At 38.9% G+C, this 23660-nt stretch overlaps 1 protein-coding gene across 1 annotated transcript in view; it reads right to left on the bottom strand.

Annotated features, from left to right (window-relative positions):
- loxl4.S (lysyl oxidase like 4 S homeolog) overlaps positions 1–22640 on the bottom strand; it is a 57517-nt gene extending 34877 nt beyond the window's left edge. Inside the window, exons 1-3 of the mRNA XM_041571027.1 lie at positions 22208–22640; positions 18049–18212; positions 8849–9057 (exon numbers count right to left, since the gene is read on the bottom strand). Of these exons, the coding sequence (XP_041426961.1) occupies positions 8849–9057; positions 18049–18212; positions 22208–22568 (734 nt within the window). The 5' untranslated portion in view covers positions 22569–22640. The remainder of the gene's footprint in view (positions 1–8848; positions 9058–18048; positions 18213–22207) is intronic.
- Between the last annotated feature and the right edge of the window lie 1020 nt (positions 22641–23660).

Raw genomic sequence — 23660 nt, 5'->3', positions numbered from 1 at the left:
GTTTCTTTATAATTAAGGAATATTAGATGGGGCAAGGAAGCCTTTAGTTAATTAAAATCATCAATAAGCATTTGTTGGCCTTAACATTTTTAATCAAATATGTATTAATAGTTAATACTCTTGATATTTAAATGTTTGCATTGATGGGCATGCAAGATGTTAATTGTTTTTGGGTGGCAGTTTCTTGACAGGCACTGAAGTCATGGATTAAAGTAACATTGCTTTTGTAAATCCACAGATGAGCTAAAGGGGATTAAAGGGATACTGTCATGGGAAAAAAAATTTTTTTCAAAATTAATCTGTTAATAGTGCTACTCCAGCAGAATTGTGCACTGAAATTAATTTCTCAAAAGAGCAAACAGATTTTTTTATATTCAATTTTGAAATCTGACATGGGGCTAGACATTTTGTCAATTTCCCAGCTGCCCCTGGTCATGTGACTTGTGCCTGCACTTTAGGAGAGAAATGCTTTCTGGCAGGCTGCTGTTTTTCCTTCTCAATGTAACTGAATGTGTCTCAGTGGGACATGGGTTTTTATTATTGAGTGTTGTTCTTAGATCTACCAGGCAGCTGTCATCTTGTGTTACGGAGCTGTTATCTGGTTACCTTCCCATTGTTATTTTGTTTGGCTGCTGGGGGGGGGGGAAAGGGAGGGGGTGATATCACTCCAACTTGCAGTACAGCAGTAAAGAGTGATTGAAGTTTATCAGAGCACAAGTCACATGACTTGGGGCAGCTGGGAAATTGACAATATGTCTAGCCCCATGTCAGATTTCAAAATTGAATATAAAAAAATCTGTTTGCTCATTTGAGAAATGGATTTCAGTGCAGAATTCTGCTGGAGCAGCACTATTAACTGATTCATTTTGAAAAAAATGATTTTTCCCATGACAGTATCCCTTTAACTCTTTAAAAGCATGTTGTTCTTATATAATAAAGGATATTGGCACAGTCAGCTATTAAAAATAAATAGATACATGTAGAACACATAGGCAAGATAATTTGCACCTGTGAAATTGCACCTGTAAATGTCACAGGGATCTTAAATTGTAAGCTCCACTGGGGCAGGACTTCTGTGAATAATGTATAAAGTTTATAATGCGCTGCAAAATATGTCAGAGCTTTATAAATAAAGGATATTAATAATATTAGACAGACATAATTGCATAATGATAATTCCAGGAACCTCTTACAAATGCACAAAGGATCATTGTTTAACTGTATATCATATAGACGATATGAATAACAATCAATGGTACTAAAACAGTTTACCTTCTTAGCAACACATATGATCACAACTTTGGCTGACGCAGTAATATCTGAAGCCTAAGGCAAATAGAAAGGGAAATGCTATTATATATCTCCTACTGTATTGCTGACTGTCAAAAGGCCTTTGTATTTATTATTGTTTATTCCTTTGTTGGCATTTTACATTTGGCAAGCTCCATACACAGCAGAGCTTACACCACAAAGTCTGGTGGTCTAGTGTCCAAAACTTAAACTACAGAATGCTGAATGGGTAGGAGAATAGAAAGACGTGCATTATGTAGAGAGAATAACGAGAATGGGTAGCACTCTTTTTTTTTTTTAGTGATGAGCGAATTTTTTGACAGGCATGGATTCACTGCGAAATTCCGCATTTTGCCATCTGCAGATTTTGGAGTGAGAAAAAAAAGTTGCCAGAGTAAAACAATTTTGTTGCCTATTGACTTCAATGAATTTCGGAATTTTTTAGCAGTTTCGCTAATTTTTCTGCGAAGTGAGAACAGGACAGATCTGCTCATCACTAATAAGTAGTATGCAAAACAAATTTCTTGTAAGTTACCAATGCAGATGCAAATTTGCTTCTGCATTGGTGAATCATACATAAGTTGCGGCCTTGCAGGAGCATAGTTTTTTGCAACAGTGTAGATGCAAATTGCATCATTTCTCGTGCTGTAAACACCTTGCACCTATTAAAACACAGCAGGCACTTTATTTTTCTACTTAAATTGTGCTTTATCCTATGAAGCCTTAGGAACTATGATTATGATTAAACTTTTGCAGTGATGACCATTTTAGTTTATGTGGCACATTTGAAGAACACTTCAGCCTTTATACATTACATTTTTGTCTAACTAACTATATTAGAAACATTTTTTATTTTGTACAGCCTATCTCAGGGGTCTGCAACCTGCGGCTCCGGAGCCTCATGTGGCTCTTTATCCTCCTTGCTGCGGCTCGGTCTTGTGGCTTTGCCGTCTTATGGCTTTGTCATCTATAAAGCCCTCACATCTGCTAGCGGCTTCTTGAGTGTGCGATCGCTGTAAGCTAAGCTGTCCATCTTTGGCTCAACATATGCGAGCAAGTTTTCTCGAACATGAACTTCATAAAATCCAAATATCAGTCCCACTTAAGAAATGAGAGCCTACAGTCCTGTGTGAAGATCAAAGTCAAATCTGACATAGGGAAAATCAGCATGGAGCTTCAGAAACAGAAGTCACATTAAACAGATGAGAACACTAGCATTTAATAGGGCTATTCAGTGTTTCATTTATTTCAATGTAGGCCTACACATACACACTGCATTTTTGTTTCTTGTATTCTGTTGTTGTAACAGTTAAAATTAAAAAAAGGTTGAAACCTTTAAAAGTTTATAAGCTGTGTTATGTTTTGCGGCTCCAGAATATTTTTCTTTAGTGGAAGAGCGGGCAAAATGGTTCTTTTGATAGTAAAGGTTGCTGACCCCTGGCCTATCTATTTACCCAGTTTTTATTTTTATACTGAACAATTCCTTTAAGCCAGGAAATGCTAGCCTACAGTTTAAGTGCAAAGAAATACATGTGATTATAGGAAAACATATAGGGTGCATGTAACTACCTCCTGTAAATGACAGGCTTGCTGCTGCTTTCCTTTTAATCATAGATTTCTAATCCAGAACTGATATATTTCATATTTATTAAATGCCACTCAACAAAAAAGGTCAAGTATCGACTGAAAGCAACGGGCTGGTACAGAGCTGTCATCAAACTGAATGATACCTTATTGTATTGCAATACAATACCATGTTGTGTACTGAAAGTAAAAATGTTCTCATTACCTCTCTCTTTTTACATTATAGCAGAAAAATCAACCTAAATGGCAGAAAATGAATGTTGATATAATAATCCTATACAGCACTAGAGTGTGCAGTAAGAGTTATGTTATTAATAGATGTTAGAAGGTCAATGACCCAATCAATAGCATGTTATCAGCCCTTGATGGACTACAGTAATTATATAGAACCTTACAAGATCCAGACTGCTTTATATGCCAGGGCCTTCTCTTATTAAATGTATTATTTTGCCTGGCATGGTGCATTGTACGACAATAGCAATGAAAATAATTGGTGCTGGAAGTGTATATTCCATGCCCTAAAATAGTACTACCAACTGAGAAAAAATTATTCTGGGGGAATTTATTAAGGTCATGTTAATTAGGGAAAAAATAAGACAATTATATCAAATTACTTTTTTTTCCCAGCTGTCCATATTTAAACCTGCTTTTGGGAAGCAACTACTGTAGGTGTTGCACTAGCACTGATGATTCTCATGGGTGAATGTGATTTAAATCACATAGGTTGCCACCTGTCTGGTTTTCACCTGGACAGCCCGGTTTTTTGAAAGGCTGTTCGCATGGGCGTCCACAAATAGGGGCAAGGGAGGTTACTTGCCCCCCTTGGAGTCTCTGACCTGAACTGAAGCTGTTTCAAGCCACTGCCTGTAGATACGATCTCAGTGTTTAAGTCCTGGTACAAGTGTACACCGATTGGGTAGGCTAGAGGGATTGACCCAGCAGTATAGCCAATCACTTTACAGCTGTACACGATTGGATAGACTGGAAGGATTCACTCTGCATCCTAGCCAATCCCTGTGCAGCTGTATCAGGACTTAGACTGAGGGAAAGATAAGCAGTTTGAGCAGGCAGCAGTAGGCTTGGAATAAGGTAATAGCACCAGGTAAGCACTGAATCCACCATTTTGGATTCAGCTGAACCCTGGAATCCTTTGCGAAAGATTTGGCCAAATACAGAATCTGAACCTCCTTGTTTTGTTACTATAAGTCACGCGATTTCCCTCCCCGCCCCTAATTTGCAAATGCAAATTCAGTTCGGCCGGACAGAAGGATTTGGCTGAATCCAAATCCTGCTGAAAAAGGCCGAATCCCAAACCGAATCCTGGATTTGGTCTGCCATGTACATGTGTGTGTTTTAGTGTATCTGATTATACATTTGTGTGTTTGGACCTGACCCAGATATATTTGTGCTGCTGCCTAATGAATTGTGTATTATTGAGTGTGTTTGCCAAGTATTGTCACAATCTCTCTACTCTACAACTGTGCCTGTTACATGTGCTTTTGTTGCAGTGCCTTTATATAGTGAATAAAGTACCCCCTATTGTAAAATATTGTGTTTATAACTGATGACAGTTATAAACACAATATTTTACAATAGTACATATATATTTTACAATAGTACATATTCACCATGTATAAGGATATAATTTACAAGATATTCATGGCTCTTGTGTATTATAAGCCTTTATGTGTGTGTGTATATGCGTGTATGTGTATGAGTGTGTATATGTGTGTGTGTGTATATGAGTGTGTTTGTGCATTTGCCTGAGTCCCTGATTGAGTAAAGCCCATGTACATTGCTGGCAGGACCCACACCCTATTTATTCTCCCATGTGATTTGATCACATGTATCAGCTTTACAACTGCCACTGTGTATCTATCCAGCCTTGTCTTCTAGGGGCATTATTAATGGAACTGGTACCATTGTTATTGGCACTTTATTAATTCTGGTGTGTTTTAGGATTTGTTATAAAAATTATTCTGCACTGTGTTCTGGGGGATTCTTTATTGAATTGAGACCCTGTTTTTACACTGAGGTATTTAGGTCTTTTATAAACAGAGCTGGCCCTATTACAACATGGAGACAATGTACATGACATTGGCACTGAAACTCTATTCTGGAGCATCACATATCCGATTGTCACTGCACTGTATGTGCTACATGAAGTGCCATTTGACTATGAAACAACTAATTGAGTTTATAGCTGTAATTAAACTTCCCAAACCAAAACATCCCCCTCTGCCTGTGTCTGAACCACTACTGGAGCTCCCAGCACCACTAGTGTGTAAAGGATCAAATGAATGTCTTCTCTGAATAATGCAGGTTTTTTCTTTCACATGTGTCTCCATCTCAGGCTAGTGCCACACGTGATGTTTATTGGCTTCAACCCACTTACTTATGTCTCTGCAATGAGAGGGCACTGTTTTAGCCTGGATAAATATACACAGAATGGTTTTCAGCACAAATCCATGTTTCCAACATCTGCTGTGTGTGTGTGTATGCACCCAGGCCAACACTGTGCGGTCAATGAAGAGGCAAAAGTGAGTGGGTTCCAGCAGATCAGTTGTTTCTCACTAGTCTGAGACTGTAAGTACAAGTGTGTGAGTCAATGCAAGTGTGTAAGTAGGAAAAACTATGGTTACTGACCATTGCATCTGATGCACTGACTCACCTGCTAATATGTGTGTGCTCAAGACATGATTTGCTTGTAAAGTGGATAAAGATGGCCACATTGGCTCAGAGTTATGACACATATTATTTCCTCTGCACCTAGATTTGTGTCTTTGCCATGAAAATATTTGTAGAAATTTTGCTTGTGATGCTTTTAGCTACTTGCCTCAGTGGACACCCTTGGCTGTTCGGGTCAAAGCTGCCTGCCCGGTTTTCCGTATTAGGAAAACCCGGATGCATTCCCTGTGATTGATACACTGTCATGTCCCACCCCAGCTACATCATGGCCCCGCCTCCCCATCCTGAATTAGTTGGGAGGTAAAGTGGCAACCCTAATTTTAAAATTTCAGTTCATTCGCAGGCCTGGATTTGTGGTAAGGCCACAAAGGCCCAGACATAGGGCAGCAAGATTTAGGGGAGGCATGCCACCCAGCCGTAATCTAAGGAGTACTTGGAATGCATACTCCTGCAGGTCTTGGGTCACCCAAGGCTGAAATACAGGCCTGTTGATTTGTTTGCCTTAGCTATGCTCTTCTTTTTTTTCCATGTGACAGCCAGTGCTATAAATGTAAGGACACCCTGTACTGATCCTCCATGGAGGCAAGACAGCTTGGATTCTGCTTGAGCATATAGTATAGTATATTTGACAACATGTAGTTTTGCTCCCCAATGAATTGCAATACTGATAGGACTTAAACCTCTTTAACTGAAGTGACTACTCCCTAGTCAATTCAGTCTTTTCCTGGCAATTGTAATTTTCTCTAGGGCATGCCCCCTGCTGGCCATTACCTGCTTCACCTTCACGGAAGAAAATAGTATAAATTGCACACTTGCTCACTTTCCTTGCTATCCCATCAGCTTACCCTCTGATATCATATTATCTTTTGTCTCACCGGTTATTGTGCACGGTAAATCTAATACCTGTGAATGAAAAAATAATGTGCACAACAGGAAGATAAAATGATTGTAAGGTGGCAAAAGGGGGCAGATCACTGACAAGAGCTGCCATAAGGTTTCCTTATGAAAGGCTAATGACTGACAATTTACATTTTGGCAGAATGCTGGTGTCAGTAGCAAAGGGAAATCACATCAATATGTTTTTCTTAGAAAAAAAAATATGGCTATTTTCAGACACAAAACAGACTTTACCTTGAAATGACTCGGTTTGTGTCACAAAAACCTGAATCCATTTTGAAACTTTAATGTACAGGGGTATTTTCTGTCCATGGATCACACTGTGATCCATGGACAGAAAAAAAAAAAAAAAAAAAATATATATATATATATATATATATATATATATATATATTTTTTTTTTTTTTTTTTTTGTCATATAATCAACCTGTTTATGTACATCTTGCATTGTACTATACAAGACAATTGTTTCCTGTGTTTTTGTCTACAAATAAATACTACTGGTTTTTATTACACATGTTATAGCCTAGACCAGGGTTAAACTAGGGGTGGGTAGAAGAATCATGTACCTAGGTTGCAATGGAAGGGAAGCATTGAGTGCAAACTGTACTTCTTCTACAATATTCTCAGAGGCAGCCTCCAGGAAATCCACAGGACCATACGTGTAAAGTAAAAAACAATGTTTATCATTTGCGATAGTGCACATTGTATGTAATAAAACTTCTTAAAGGGCACCTGTTGGGCTAAAATGTTATCCCCAACCAAAGGTGTGGGCTAATAAGAGCCTGCACTCTGGTTGGGGGCAACAGTAGTTTTTATTAAAAAAATTGCCCCCCCGCTAGTGGTAGGACACCCGAACTGGGAGGGAGCCCAGTCAAAGTCCATGCAATTCTGACATGACACGCAAATGTGCTTCTGATGTCACGTGCAAATGCACTTCTGATGTCACGCACATGCACATAATGCTCATTATTATTACTTGCTCATTATGCGAATGCGTGCGCCCCAACATAGAGCTTCCTCCTGGTGTGAGTGTCGTAGCACTGGTGAGGGACAATTTTTTTTTAAAACAAAAACTACTGTTACCCCTAACCGGAGTGCAGGCTCGATTAGCCTGAACCTTTGGTTGGGGATAACATTTTTGCCCAACAGGTGCCCTTTAATGAAAAAATGATGTTTGCTTAACGTTTGTCACCTTCAAGCAGGTATTAAAGGTTCCCACTGCTTAATAAGGATTCGCAATGCAATAATAGCCTACAGAAGAATATTACATTGCGACATGCAATTTTTTTTTTTTTTTTGCAAATTTGTTCTCTTTGCAAATTTTATTACATTTCCCCCTTAGTGCTAAAAAAATGTGGTTTCTTTAAACTATACTATAGAAGAACTATAACATCTTCCAGACCACATCATTTTCTTGTGTATTCACTACATGTAATTAGGCCTAGCCTCTGATAATGGGTTTCCACAACTGTGGACAACAAACGTGGCTTGAAGTCTGAACTATGCTATTCTGTGTGTTATTTTAAACTAGTAATAAGCATGTGATTTCCAGTCACACACACACAAAATTACTGAATGGCCCTAAATGTCCTGTCTCTCTCACCCTGTGTAATTCTGTGTGATATAGCAAAGCCCATTGAGACTTTTAAAGTGCAAGCTGAACTCCATCTAGTTCCATGCCATCTTCACTAATAATCAATAATTTACCTTTTAGGTTAACAGAAGTAAATAGACACATATCTATGGGATCCGTTATCCGGAAACCAATTATCCAGAAAGCTCCGAATTATTAAAAGGTTGTCTCCCATAGACTATCTCTTAATCAAATAATCCAAATTTTTAAAAATTCTTCTTTTTCTTTATAATAATAAAACAGTAGCCTGTACTCTATCCCAACTAAGATATTATTAATCCTCATTGGAAGCAAAACCAGCCTATTGGGTTTTTTAAATGTTTACATGATTTTTTAGTAGACTTGAGGTATGAAGATCCAAATTGCGGAAAGATCCATTATCCGGAAAACCCCAGGTCCAGAGCATTCTGAATAACAGGTCCCATACCTGTTTATACATATTGAATACACATGTGCAAACACCTTTGATGGCAATATTCTAAGAGCAATACAAATACATCTTATAAGTAAATCCCAGCAGTATTAAATGGGGCCCCTGGGGGAGGGTCCTGCTAAAACTAGTGATGGCAGCCCTAATCCCAAATCCGAAAATGTTAGCCATATTTGCATAAACAATTATGTACATTTTGACACTTCAGACAGAACTGTGGCAGGTTCAACTTTGTGAAATACTAAAGCAGTGGCCTTGTTTTTTATTTACCAAACAATAACTTTTAAAGGTTTTGAATTAATACATTATAAATGTAATGTTACCTGTAAAACTGTTCATTGGGTTTTGTCTCTCCAGGAAATCCCAGCATGCCACACAGGACTCGGCTGTTTTGGAGAGTCCAGCCATGGTCACACACCTGCCTCCATCTGCCTTTATGTTTGACTTCAACTATACCTTCTGTGACGGGAATGCTTGCTTTGGCACGGGCTGAAATGGGTTTTATTCGCACTTCCTCAATTATCTTTGTGTACTGGAAAATAATTTTAAAATTACTTCATCCACATTGTGGTTCTGTAGCCAGGCACAAAATCATGCATTGCATTGTACAGGTATGCAATCCGTTATCCGGAAACCCATTATATAGAAAGTTCCGAATTGCGGGATGGCCATCTCCCATAGACTCCGTTTTATCCTAAACATTTTTAAATTTGGATTATTTCCTTTTTCTCTGTTTTAATAAAACAGTAGCTTGTACTTGATCCAATTTAAGATATCATTTATCCTTATTGGAAGCAAAACCAGCCCATTGGATTTATTTCATGTTTAAATTATTTTATAGCAGGCTTAAGGTATGAAGATTCAAATTATGGAAAGATCCATTATCTGGAAAACCCCAGGTCCTTAACATTCTGGATAACAGGTCCCATACCTGTACTACTGATGTATAATTTTATAACCAGAGTGGTGAAAATGAGTGTAAAATGGGAAATATAATTATTGGTGTATGCAATCAATGAGCACCTATCATTTACTGGTCTGCAGTCTCAGATCAACTGGTTGCTATAGGTTACTAGAACTGGAGCAAAATTTGGCCCTGTTATTATTTGAATGAGGGAAAGCTCAAAACATGCTGAAAAATAATTAGTAAGTCATGGGTTCCCTAATTGTAAATTTCTAAGAGGATTAACATGTATTGGCACATGATAATATCTGATTTACTTTCGTGGACTATATTTGGTGGCCAACGGGTCTACTCTGAGGCTGGAGACCTTGTATAAATAAATGCCCATGCACAAATGATAACCAAGTATGTCAAAGTAATTTAACTTATCCCAAAAGAATAATCTGCATCTACATATACAATGGCAAGTTTGGCAACGCTTAGGATTGTAGTTGTTTCTACTCAAGCCTGCAGAATAGGGCTCCAAAGGATAAGTAAGGAATAACAAAAATCATCAGAAAAATTTAAATGTAAGAGAATATTTTTTTTCCCTTGAAATTCAATGATTATATAAAAGCACATGCCAAGTTCTTTTATACTAGTTGACTTCGAATTTTCTATTCTATAGAAGTGAGAATACTATTTCTTATGATAAAAATCTAAATGGATATCATTTAGCACTATTTATACATACATAGTTTGCAGCATATGCATTGCTTTTTATGTATTGCAATTGCATAAGTATAATACATGTCTATTAAAAATACATACTGTATAGTCATCATCTCTAGACAAATATACCGATGAAGGTTTGAGAATATTATAAAAGTATTGGATGCAGAAAGAACAAAATTGCACTTTAATGCAAAAATGATTTGGAGTTAGGTTTCCTGATTTAAGGGGGGAGTAAGGTTTGGCAATTGCACTCTCTGCACTGGTGATGAGCCCTGTAACGAATGCTCACCCTGGTGTAGAGTCCTGCGCGGGTCCATTTTTTGGGACCCATACCCGCAACCTGCAATCTGCAACCCGGACCATCAACACGCATTCTTACCCGCTTGGAACCACCCGCAAGTACCTTATCCATAACCTGGACCCGCTGCACATCAAGAATCAGGAAGTGCTGTCATTGTAAACCGGAAGTGACATCATCGGAAGTAGCCACAATCAGAAAAAAAGGAGTAAAACAGGAAGTGCTTTTATTGTAAACCGGAAGTGACATCATCGGAAGTAGCCGTGACCAGAGAAAAGAAGTAAACATCGCTATTGATTAGACCCGCGGCCCGACCCGCAGAACCGCCGACCTGTGTCTTTACCCGCACCCAGAACTTCAACCCGCAAGGTACCGCAGGTTTTTGTGGGTACCGACCCACTACAGGACTCTACCCTGGTGGTCTAGTGGGTCGGCAGGGTTGCCAGCCGTGCCTCCGGCCCAAAATGTTGAATATTTAAAGGGGCTTTCAAACTCATTGCCTGTTGTAAGTCCAACTTGTTTAGTATCTGGGTACTATTCCTGTCTGTTTTGATTCCAGTTTTGATCCATGCCTGCCTGACTATTCTGAATTCTGCCAATTCTGACACTTTCCTGCCTGACGATTCTGCATTCTACCGGTATTTACCCTTGCCTGCCTGACTATTCTCTGAATGCTGCCTGTACCGACCCCGGCCTGAACTTGCTTGAACTCTGCCTGAATCAACCACTGCCTGTCTGACCTTGCTTGAACTCTGCCTGTACCGACCCCAGCCTGCCTGACTACACTTTCTGTCTCCTCCTTGAACTGCTGCCTTCCGTCCAAAACCTCAATTACGGCCGTGCCCCTTTGCCTGTCCAGAACACTTGCTTGGCCCCTCTCTTTTTAAGCATCTGAGTAGCTGAGGTCTCCTCCCGAGGCCAAAAGTGGCTGCTGCAGGTGGAGGCAGAGCTGTGACCGGGAGCCTAGCACTTGTTCTGGATTTAGGGAGCAGGACATGATAAGCCCCTCCGAAGTAAGTGGTGGGGGACGGCATTGCAAGAGTCACCTCAAACGGCTCCTTATAAAGAAACGCTGCTCCATTTTTTGTCTGATTAAAGCCCACAACAACTTCCTTGCAAAGTTTGTGACCAAATTGCTATTGCGAATGTTTGCAGTGTATGTAATAAAATTTCACTATCGCAAACCATTTTTGCAACAAAATATTTCATGAAACTGCAGAGCAGGTGTTAAAGGTTCACAATTAAAGGAAAACTATACCCCCAAAAAACACTTAAGCAACAGATAGTTTATATCATATTAAGTGGCATATTAAGGAATCTTACCAAACTGGTCAATATATTTAAGTAAATCTTGCCCTTTTACACTTCCTCACTTCTTGAGCATCTCTTGCCTTGAGCCCCCATTTCGTGACTCTATCTGTACTGCCTCAGAGATCACCTGACCAGAAATACTGCAACTCTAACTGTAACAGGAAGAAGTGAGGAAGCAAAAGACAGAACTCTGTCTGTTAATTGGCTCATGTGTAGGGCGGGGTGAATTTTTTCACCTTGTTTTGCTGCAAAAATTACGCCCATAGACATGTATGGCATCGCGCGTCAAAAAAAAAATGACGTGCGCCAAAAAAATTTCAATGTGCGTAGACTTTAATTAGCGTCGGCGACATTTTGCTGGCGGCTAATTTTGGGCAAAGCGAAACGAATCAAATTCGCCCAAGCCTACTCATGTGACCTAAGAAGTATAGTTTGGTTGGTATGTTTGTGTGCACAGTGAATTGTACGATCCCAGGGGACGGCCCTTATTTTTTAAAATGGCAATTTTCTATTTATGATTACCCAATGGCACATACTACATACTACAAAGTATATTATTATGAAAATGGTTTATTTACATGAAGCAGGATTTTACATTTGAGCTGTTTTTATAGAGACCTACATTGTTTGGGGGTATAGTTTTCACAAGATTTGCAATACCATAAAAGTCTAACAAATAGTATTACATTGTCACAGGCATATTTGTATTTGCAAAGTTTCACTCTATGTGAATTTTCTTACATTTCCCCCTAATGGGGGAATGTAATATTGTCCGTTAATGCAAAACCATTCCCAATTTATTCACAATGCAAATAAATGTTCACAAAGTGAAACATTTTTCCTTTGTGAACACTTTGCCCCTACACGACAAGAGGATAGCGATTGAGAATTTTATAGTTTGCAATAGGCTGCAGTGTACGTGATAAAACTTCTTAATGAAAATGTTGTTACATTTGCTCCAAACGCTTACGCCACCTTCAAGCAGGTGTTAAAGGTTCACAATGCCGAATGAAGAATATTACATTGCGACATGCAATTTTTTTTCCACAAATTTGTTCTCTTTGTGAATTTTATTATATTTCCCCCTATGACCGTAGTGACTGAAATGAGAAGTTTCTGTTTTGGGTTTGGATATATTAATAAAAATAACATAAAACTGCAATTAAACTAAAACATCTTTATGCAGCAATAGAAATGTGTTTCCTAGTTATACAACCTTCAGGTAGGAACTTGCAGGAACACTTGCAGTGAGGTGCTTATAATATATTTACAAGAAGCTTACATTATATAACAGTCTAATTGCCCCTTTTATGATATATAGTGATGGGCGAATTTGCGCCGTTTCGCTTCGCTGAAAAATTCCCGAATTTCGCGCAAAATTCGCAAAACGGCGAAAAATTCGCAAAATGTCCAAAAAAAATTTGCGGGCTTTAACGAATTTATTCGCTGGCGGCAAATCACGCAAATTCGCTGCGAATTCGCGCCTGGCGAATATATCCGCCCATCACTAATGATATACTGTAATTATATATACATTCTATCAATATTCCATAGTGTTGTACATATGGTGGTGTTCAAGCCCCTCTGTGCTAGTGGAATTAATGGGTTATATGCTGAATAGCAGGGTGCAGTGCAATACTGTGAGCTGCACGCCAATTCAATTTATCTTGCCAGGGGCGTGACATGTCCTGTACTAATGCCCCAGGATTCCACAGGACCCAATCATGGAGCCCAGTGACCAAGAGAGTTGAGTAGAGAAGTAGGCTATGACTTATATGAGCTTGTCCACCTTTTCCTGGGTAGTGATTGGCTGTTAGAAACCCCAAGTGAGGGGCTTAAGGGTAAGCCTGAAAGCTACCTGTCAGTTGGTTTCGAGCAGGTGGAGAACCAAGAGCACAGCAGCATTCTTCCCTCATTACCCAAATGTTTGGAGCAGTGGTCACAAAGTAACAACATACTGTATGTAACAAATAACAGTTACAAATATCGCTGCCCCTCATAGAGGAACATGGGGAAACAGATAAGTAATGTAAAAGTAGTAGGCAAATACTTTTATGGCAAAATTGTAAATAGCATGCAAAGACAATGTTAAGATAGATGTAAATGAAGTTTTAATTTCTGGTGGCAGTACCTCTTTAAGCACATCAGGCACATTCCTGAAAAACATGGCAGTTCAGTATTGACCTTAAAGGTCAAGGTGAATTTTCAAATTAAAAAAATTCGAATTTCGAGCTATTTTTTGTGTACTTCGACTAGGGAATAGTCCAAATTTTTTCCAAAATTGAAAAAATGTGAATATTGAAATTTATCATGTAATGTATATTTAAAAATTCAACTTCGACCATTCGCCAGCTAAAACCTTCGGAATTGCTGTTTTAGCCTATGGGGGACCTCCTAGAACTGGAGTCAATTAGTGGACTTTGAAAAATCGAATTTTTTTTTGGGAAAAGCTTTGATTCGAATTTGATCGAGTGCACTATTACTCCGATTTGTACAATTCGAATTTAGCCGAATATGGACCTATTTTATCAAAAACGGACCTATTCGGCCAAAAAAAAAAGTTTGAGTTAATTTCAGTTGGTCTTTTTGAATTCGAATTTCAAAGTTTTTCAAATTCGAAATTCAACCCTTGATAAATATGCCTCTAAGTGTTGCTGCACCATGGTTTTATAGGATATCCCCACAGAACAAAATACAGGAAAAGAATTAGCAAGGAAATAGTGTGAAAGGAACTGAAACTGTCAAATTGAAATAATTTTCAACTCTGCATTTGCAAAGGGATTTGTAAATTCCTAAACTCTAGATTTCTGTGAATTCTATATCTTGCTGAGTTGTTGCTCTGTCCCCATCTAATTGAGGTAATGCTGAGCCTCACACAAGATGAATAATAAGGACTTAGTTTTGAACATGAAGAAGAACCGAGGGTGATACTACTGCGGAGCGGCGGAGAGTTTATTGCAGTAGGTAGAAACCCGCAGAACAGATGGCAGGAATTACAGGAATCACTAAAGACTGCCACAAGCTAGAATACATAACAAATGATATAAAACACATCATACCGACTTCTGAGCCAAGTTCAGTTTACAGTGATTTGCAATATATAATAAGACATTTTGAGGTTACATTTAACCACTATGAATTCATGTCATTCATTTAGAGTATTGTTGGAAAAGGCTTAAAGATCTCTAACTAAAAATACCAGTGCCAAGTACTTGCCGAGATACGTTTCATATAGACCCAGGGTAGATATTATTTATGACACAAACATCCTGGATTTTAGAAACTCAAATGAGTGGGCATGTGGGTCACACTAGTCTCTGTAATGTGCAGTTATTGATTTACAGCTTTACTGTCCTACAGCCTCAATCAAGCCCCAGTGGCTACAAAACCAGAATTATCTGCACCCAGTGGAACTCCATTCTCTGCTGACTAGTGGGGGCCCATTTACTTAGCTCGAGTGAAGGAATAGAGGAAAAATAGTTCGAATTTCGAATGTTTTTTTTGGCTACTTCGACCATCGAATGGGCTACTTCGACTTCGACCTTCGACTTCGATTCGAACGATTCGAACTAAAAATCATTTGACTATTCGACCATTCGATAGTCGAAGTACTGTCTCTTTAAAAAATTCTTCGACCCCCTAGTTCGTCCCCTAAAACCTACCGAGACCAATGTTAGCCTATGGGGAAGGTCCCCATAGGCTTCCTAACAATTTTCTGATCGAAGGAATATCCTTCGATTGATGGATTAAAATCGAACGATCGAAGGAATAATCGTTCGATCAAACGATTAAATCCTTCGAATCGAACGATCGTAGGAATAGTGCTAAATCTTTTCGACTTCGATATTCGAAGTCGAAGGATTTCAATTCGGCAGTCGAATATCGAGGGTTAATTAACCCTCGATATTCGACCCTAGGTAAATCTGCCCCTTAATTGCCATATAACACATAAAATATCCTGTAAATTATATTGTTATAAGCAGTGCTTGGTGATGTCATTAGTCATAATTGGTGCTTAGAAACACAAAACACAACAACATATTGCCATCTAGAAGTTCCTTGAGCATATATTTACAAACTTTATATTATTTTTAGTAGTAGCCCCCCTGATAACAAAGGCACTTATGAGAATTAGGGCAGAAAGAGTGTGTAACAGTGCCAGTCTCTTGTAAAATGAATCATACTGAAAACCTATAAAAGAATGGAACTAGGGCTGAATGACTGATATCATGCTTTCCTATATCTGTAACCTTATTACGAGCTATGTGGGGAGAACCTGAACAAAGAGTAATTAGCTACAAATAAATCAACGTATTGGTTGGTATGGGTTACAGTGCTGGTACTTATTTCTCATTAGTAAATGAGAGTACTGTTTGCTAAAACAGATCTCAAAATATAACAAAGAAATAAAATATGAGACAGAATGAAAACACAAATAGCGATGGGCGAATTTGCGCCGTTTCACTTCGCCGAAAAATTTGCGAATTTCCAGCGAAATTTGCAAAACTGCGAAAACTCCATGAAACGGTGCCAGCATCTCGTTTTTGACATTTTTACTTTTTTTTTTTTTTTTACGCCGGCGAATTTTCGCTGCCGTTGCCGTTTAACACAAATGTTAGATGCTTATCAGCATTAAGTATGTTAGATTGTAGGCCCTAAATGTAGGCCACCACAATGTATAGCACCATTTGGTCACAGACAGTAACATCAACAAGCCAAAACTGTACAGTAAGTCTCTCTCAGGCAGGGCCGGATTTACAAAGCGGGCGCCCCTAGGCCCCCTGGCGTTAGTCGCCCCTGTCCCATTCCCTTTATTCGTGCAAATCTTCATGGAGATTGTATCTCCTGTGCATCCCCAGTGTTTTTGAACCAATGTGGGTGTGGTTGAGCAGCATGCCCCCCCCTAAAATCCTGCCGCCCTAGGCCCGGGCCTAGGTGGCCTTTCCACAAATCCTGGCCTGCTCTCAGGTGACTAATCTGGTCTGATGTTTTTCTAAACTTTTGTGGAATCCTTTGGAGTGCCCGATTGCCCATGCTGCTAGTGTTTATGATTCGCTGCTCCCTATGCTGAGGGTTCAGGGCAGTTGCCTCTACACTTTGGACCTCTGTGAGCTCTTACTTTATCTGGAGTAATTTGTTTGGCGTGATTCTTACTGGATTTTTCTTTTGTATCTGCGATGAAAGGGGACATAAATTCCCACTGCAGTTTGGCTCCCATCCCCATTTTGGTCTATAATAAATAGTTAAAACATAGAGATGAACCATTAAGAAGATCATCACTAAAAGGTAATACACGATTATTGTCTAGCCCAAACTACACTATAGCTTCTCTTCTGAAGAACATAGTATAATACTGGTTTCCAATAATTTCATGGTAATTTCAGTTTGCTAGCTAATAAGAGGACTGTCAATAATTTTAAAGGAATGCAGTTGGCACATGAATGAATTAATGATGGCAATATGTTTATCAGGTGAAATAAAAATTTTATCACTTCACCAGAAATAATAATTGTGTCTTTGTTGGAGGCAGGCTAAGGTTGGAATAACCCCCTTAAATGCATTTGTGTTATGATTTTAAAGTGCACTTTTGGCAGGACCTGAACAGCAGAAAAACTGAAGTTTTCGCACCATTTTGTGTAGTTACCTAAAAAGTAAGGCATGATTCTTATTACAGAATACTCTTTATTTTTAGCTATATTTCAGTTGCCTTCATGTAGTTTCAGTCCCTTTTAAGAACTCATTGGGAATGTTCTGGTTTACTGCTCTCTAAATGCTTTAACACTAATAAAATGCTGGACTGTGACTGGTCTAAGTAGTTAAATGTATAGCTGACCACCACCAGTAGTACAGATTAAGGCTGTTAGTGCATGCTGTTAATTGTAGTTCACTAACTGCTGCACAGATTCAATCTGAAAATCACGGCTGTAGAGGGATGTACTCATTTTACATCTGACAAGCCCTGCCATTAAACGTAACCTGTATTTAGTAGAATTATACTTAAAGATATACTTTTCAATATGGTTACATAGACATTAGTGATGGGCGAATTTATTCGGCAGGCGCGTATTTGCGGCGAATTCCTGCGATTCACCGCCGTCGAATAAATTCGCGAAACCACCGCAAAAATTCGCCGGCATCTAAAAAAAAAATGGACGCCTTCGTCAAAAACGAGACGCCGGCACCATTTTGCGAATTTTTTGCCATTTCGTGGGAAAACGAAACTCCACCAATTCGCCCATCACTAACTGACATGCTAAGCTTATTTGTGTGCATCTTGGATACAGTCAGACTATTACCTGCTCAGTGATTGATTGTGTCTGCTCTGATGCACGACTTGCAGAACAAAGTATGCCAACATCCTCTGAGTGCTTGCAATCACTGATACCCCATCCATTGGATTCACATTCAGCTATTGAACTCTCTGTACCCGAGCAGCGAACATTATCTAGCCAGATGGTGCCTGGAAAATAAATCATGTACAAGGCAGGTGAATAGAATTCCAGCATTAGAGATCTTAGATCGATGTGAGTGGTAATGTGTTTGTTTCCACTTGGAACTTTTTATCCAAACAAGCGCCGAACTACCCCTATCTTTATTGCTCTACAATTCTGTTAATGGCTAATAAAGAGAGGCAGGGGCATTTCTGGGCTTTTTGTAGCCTGAGGCGGCCTTTCATCCGGCGCTTACCTTTCTAAGCACCGAAGTGGGTCAAGGGGGGACCGCATTGCTAGTGCAGAGAGTGCAATTGCCGCCTCTGGTAACCCTCGGGCTACTGCCACCTGAGAGAAGTTTCTTAACTCGCCTCATGGCAGCGGCGCCCCTGAAAGAAGGGTGCTAACACAGGTATAGGGGTATGATGTAGGCACAAGTAAATAGGATGGCAGTAAATAATATGCTGTCAAGGATGGGGAACAGACAGGGTAGGAAGACCAGATGGGTGGGATTAAGGTGTGTGAGAAGCTGAAACAAAACAACCATGGACTGGATCAGTTATGCAAGGTTTGTTTTAGATAGGGCTCATTAATGAACTAGGTAAGCACCAAATCCACTATTTGGGATTCTGCCGAATTCCTGAATCCTTTGTGAAAGATTCAGCCGAATACCGAACCGAATGCCAATCCAAATTTGCATTTGCAAATTAGGGGCGGAAAAGGAAAAAATGTGAACTTTTTTTTCACTTCCTTGTTTTGTGATGAAAAGTCAAGTGATTTCCCTCCCCACCCCTAATTTACATATGGAAATAAGTATTCGGATTCAGTTCGGCCAGACACAAGGATTCGGCCGAATCCGAATCCTGATAAAAAAGGCCGAATCCCGAACCGAATCCTCGATTTGGTGCATCCCTATTATGAACCCAATCACAAGTGAAAGAACTAGAATAGATGCAAAATTACATGGACACTAGAGCCATCTAGAAGCAATGGCACACTTATGATGTGCTTCTGCATTTTTTAATGCTGGGCAGTTTGGCAGACCTGAAGTATTCTAAAACACTGTGCCACTTAGAAGGTGCCGCACAACTGCAGTGTAATTCTGAGAAAAAAAACACTGCATTGTGGTAAAATTATAGGAACTTGTGTCTGAAAATTTCACTTGGTTTAAAAAGGGCAAATTTGTAGCTTATGTGTGTTTAAACAATTTATCCTTCTTAATTTGATAAAACAGTGAAATGGTATTGTGTGATTCCACCTTTGAAATTCTCACACTTTTCTCACAAGGGATGAAGGAATATTGTGGAATATAAGGAAGTTGATGTAGTTACAGTGACAATTATGGATTGTGGGGTAAAGATGGTGTCACAGAGCTATTTATATGTAATAGCTACATTGTGATGTGCAAAGAGAACCGACTAATCTGGAAAATCTGGAAGAGGAAGAGGGTAAGTAATTACAGCATAAAGAATGAAAATAACTGAGTATAATAATATGGTTTAGAATGGAGTGATGGAATGGAAGAAAAATGGAGAGATGAGGGAATAAAAGGAGGGAAAGGGAGGAAGTGGAAGAAGGGGGTATTATGAAAGCAGTGGAGTAGTGTATAGAACATATTAGAGAGAGCATTAATGTGGACTTTTTGGAGTTCCATAGATTGCCAATTGACATCCTAAACTTAAATTACAGATGCAAGAGGATTTTCCAGTGAGTTTTATGTTGTCTCTTTGTTGTCTAACAAATTGAGACTGACACTTTTGCTTATTGCATTGTAATTTGCCAATAGAGTTGAGTTCCAAAGCTAGAAGAAAATCTGATCCAGCAATGATCATATAAAACAAATAAAAAAAAGAGCATCAAATGTACACAGCAGTGGCATAACTAGATATTACTGGGCCCCACAGCAAATTAATTTTGGGGCCCCCAACATAACCAAAGGTTGTTCTTTTATTTCCAATATATGTTGAAATGGGTCTCATGAGGCCCCTATATCTCCTGGGCCCCCCTGCAGTCCTCTGTAGTTACGCCTCTGGTAAACAGCCAGGCTCATTGGAGAATACTTTTGTAACATTTGAGATGCTGAACCAGAAGGACTTTTAACAGTTTTAATTGTGAAGTGTTGCTGTTGCTTTTTTCATTATCTATCTCTGGTTGCTGGACTAGAGCTCCCATCATGTGTATTGCATGATGCTGGTAACTTTTGTCCAAGAGACATAATTATGAGAGGAGCAGAAGTGAAGGGTATATCAGAAAGAAGCACAATACAGAGTAAACTACTACTAAAAAGTGGAAGTGATATGTAATGAAGTAAATCAGAAGTGAGACTGAAATTAGATGAATGAACAAAGAACTAGAAGATGACTTATGTAGCATTGGTAAGGACGATTCTCATCGCAGAATACTCTTCTATCTGTGTATATGTTTGGGATAAACAGAATAATTATTTCTAAAGAAGGAACAATCCCCTTTAAGAAAAGGGAATGGATTGATGGAATACAGCAGAACGTACCATAGAGAAATCAAACAGTGAGACACATTAGTAATGAAAAAAAAAAAAAACATTTGAACTGTTGACACATATATCATGGTCTGAAGTTCCCCTTATGTTTTTTATGTGTATGTCATATATAAATGTCATTTTAACCACAATCTGCTAAATACAATAAATAACCTTCAGATAAATAACATGAGGGGGAGATTTAAACAATAATGCAGTGCAATAAACACATTTTCAAGTGGGTGCCAAGGGCAGCCTGATGAATTGCTTACTATAAAAGTACAAAAAGAAATAAAACGTGTTTGTTTGTGAGATAATGGAAGATCAACAACAACAGGGAAGGAATTCTGCTTCTGTAGGGACAATGTATTGTGGCCAGTATTGTTTGTGTTCCCCTTTTATACAGGAAACCTTTCTGCTTTATAACCCTAGGTTCTGCTCTGAAAGAGTAAAAAGCTAATTGCAATGGATGGATTAATGAAGGAAGGGATGTAAGGCACTCTATTACAGTAATTTAACATCATAGGATTAGAATTCCAAGCAAGGCTGGGTACATACATTTAGTAAAAGCACCAGACAAAAAGGAAATGGCAAAAAAATAAGTTGTTCTGGATCTACAAATAAATAAGATGAAAGTAATAAAGGACTGTACAGGGCATGACATCATACCAAGAACACCGTCAATAATATCATCTATACCTGCATACAGCTTTAAAAGTAGATGAAGACCCTGATCTCAAATATCTGCTGCAAAGATATGTATAAGCTGGATGGCCCCATAAGTTGAATGGACATCATATTGTTATGCCTTTTGGTAACATAACTGAGGTTGAAAGTAAAGCTATTGTCTGTTTTGGTTTTATATGAACACAATCACATGAAATCACTGCTGAGTGATTTCATGTGATTTCACAATCACATGAAATCACTCAGCAGTCCACTGAGAAGTCTTCTGTATAATGTGCTGCTCTTTAGCTCACAGCCCATCAGGCTGCTGCTTGGGTAAGGGATGGGGGTTCTTTTTACTAGGGATGCTCCGAATCCACTATTTTGGATTCGGCCGTACCCCCGAATCCTTTGCGAAAGATTCGGACGAATACCGAACTGAATCCGAACCCTAATTTGCATATGCAAATTAAGATTCGGATTTGGTTCGGCTGGGCAGAAGGATTCGGCCAAATACGAATCCTGCTGAAAAAGGCCAAATCCTGGCCGAATCCCGAACCGAATCCTGGATTCGGTGCATCCCTAGTTTTTACAGATGCTTCTTAGTGAAATGCTGAATTTTTGTTTTAGTTTTTTTATTGTGGTTGTAAGGACCAAAAAACAGAATCAGCTTAATTCAGCTTACATACTGTATTGGTATAAATCTAGAAGTAGTTATTGTAGAGCTCAGAGCAGCATCGATAGTCCTATAACTGCCTGTCTGTGTGTGTGCAGGTATAATATCCCACAATAAGCCAGGATAATGACCATCCTAGAGTGTTTTTTAAGTGATTTAACTTTTTTTTTTTTTTTTTTTTTTACCTTTGCCTTGTCCATACTTGGCACTGTGAGCCCAATTCATTGCAATCTCAAAACCAAGTTGTTTACAGACAACATGTGCCACTTCTATGTTGAAGTCATCATCACACACTGTTCCCCAGATGCCATTGTAGAACACCTCCAGACGACCTTCATTCGGAACTCTTGACGACCCAACCAATCGTAACTGGATTTGTGGTGTCCCTGCCTGTCGTTGTGCACAACAGGTTTCTAACAGACATGCTAATGTTGCTATGAGTAAACTCAAAATGAATATGTACGCATCCATGGCTTGTCTCACAGTTGTGGTTTTTGGAGAAATTATTCCAGATCTGTACCTGGCAACAACAAAAAACAGACGCATACTGCAGTTATTGCACAGCTCTTGCAATCAGTGGTTCAAATGGCATGACTTAAATCAATTTCTAAATCAGGCTGCCCAATTTATAAAAAGATTTTCTAAAAGATTTGACACAGCTTTGTAAATAGGACCCTTATGGTCAACTCTCTTTTCTCTCTTTATGCAACAAGAGCCACTGTCTATAATGTCTATATAAGGCAAGGGGACAGATTTACTAAAGGGCAAAGTGGACATTGTTAGCAAAAATTTGCCAGAAATACCATCTGCAGGGACATCTCCTATTTACTAACAGAGCCCTTTCGCCAGCAAGTGCGAATTTTACAGAATGTTACCTCTTTCGCCAGAGTTTCCTACACCATCTTAGACTTGGCAACTGATAAAATGAAGCTACATCCTCCTCAATCGTATGTCAGTGACATCAAATCCTGTATGCCGGAAAGTCATAAAAGTTATATAAAACCCTGGCGTTTTTTAAAATATTTAAAGCGGGATTGCCTTTAAAAGTTGTAACTATTAAAAATGTTTGTTTTAACCTTTTTTTTTTACCATTTGAGGGGCATGATGCATTTGTTTTAGGGTGGGCTCATGTCTAGAGTATTATAGGATCGCTTTTGTCTTTATTTTGCTTCCTTGAACATTTTTAATAATAAGTGGCCCCTTCAAGCTATTTCACCAACATCACTAATAAAGACATATATATGACCTATATGTACCCGCCCTATTGAAATTGACCAAAACGTATTATTATTGTACTAACGAAACAAGGCAGAAATAAAAATTAGCGAAAGTTTGATATGAAATGCTCGCGTTGACGAATTAACACTAGCGAAACTTCGCCAGCATTCGGCTGCAGAGACGGAACTTCTCATTTTAGTGAATTAGCGTATGCAATGCGAATTAACCTCTGACAAAGTGGGATAAAGTGTAGTGGAGCCTTCACAAGCGAAAATTTGCCCTTTGGTGAATTTGTAGGGGATATAGTGGTTGAGAAAACAATTCCACACGTATGGAGTAAAATCAAATATACAGCTTTATTGGGGTGATGAAAACAACAAACAGGCATCCATTACAGATGTACTCCTACCCTTAGACATG

The sequence above is a fragment of the Xenopus laevis genome, chromosome 7S, assembly GCF_017654675.1.
Source record: "Xenopus laevis strain J_2021 chromosome 7S, Xenopus_laevis_v10.1, whole genome shotgun sequence".
Taxonomy (NCBI): domain Eukaryota; kingdom Metazoa; phylum Chordata; class Amphibia; order Anura; family Pipidae; genus Xenopus; species Xenopus laevis.
Note: the sequence above shows the minus strand (reverse complement) of the source record. Positions and strands in the feature narration are given on the sequence as shown.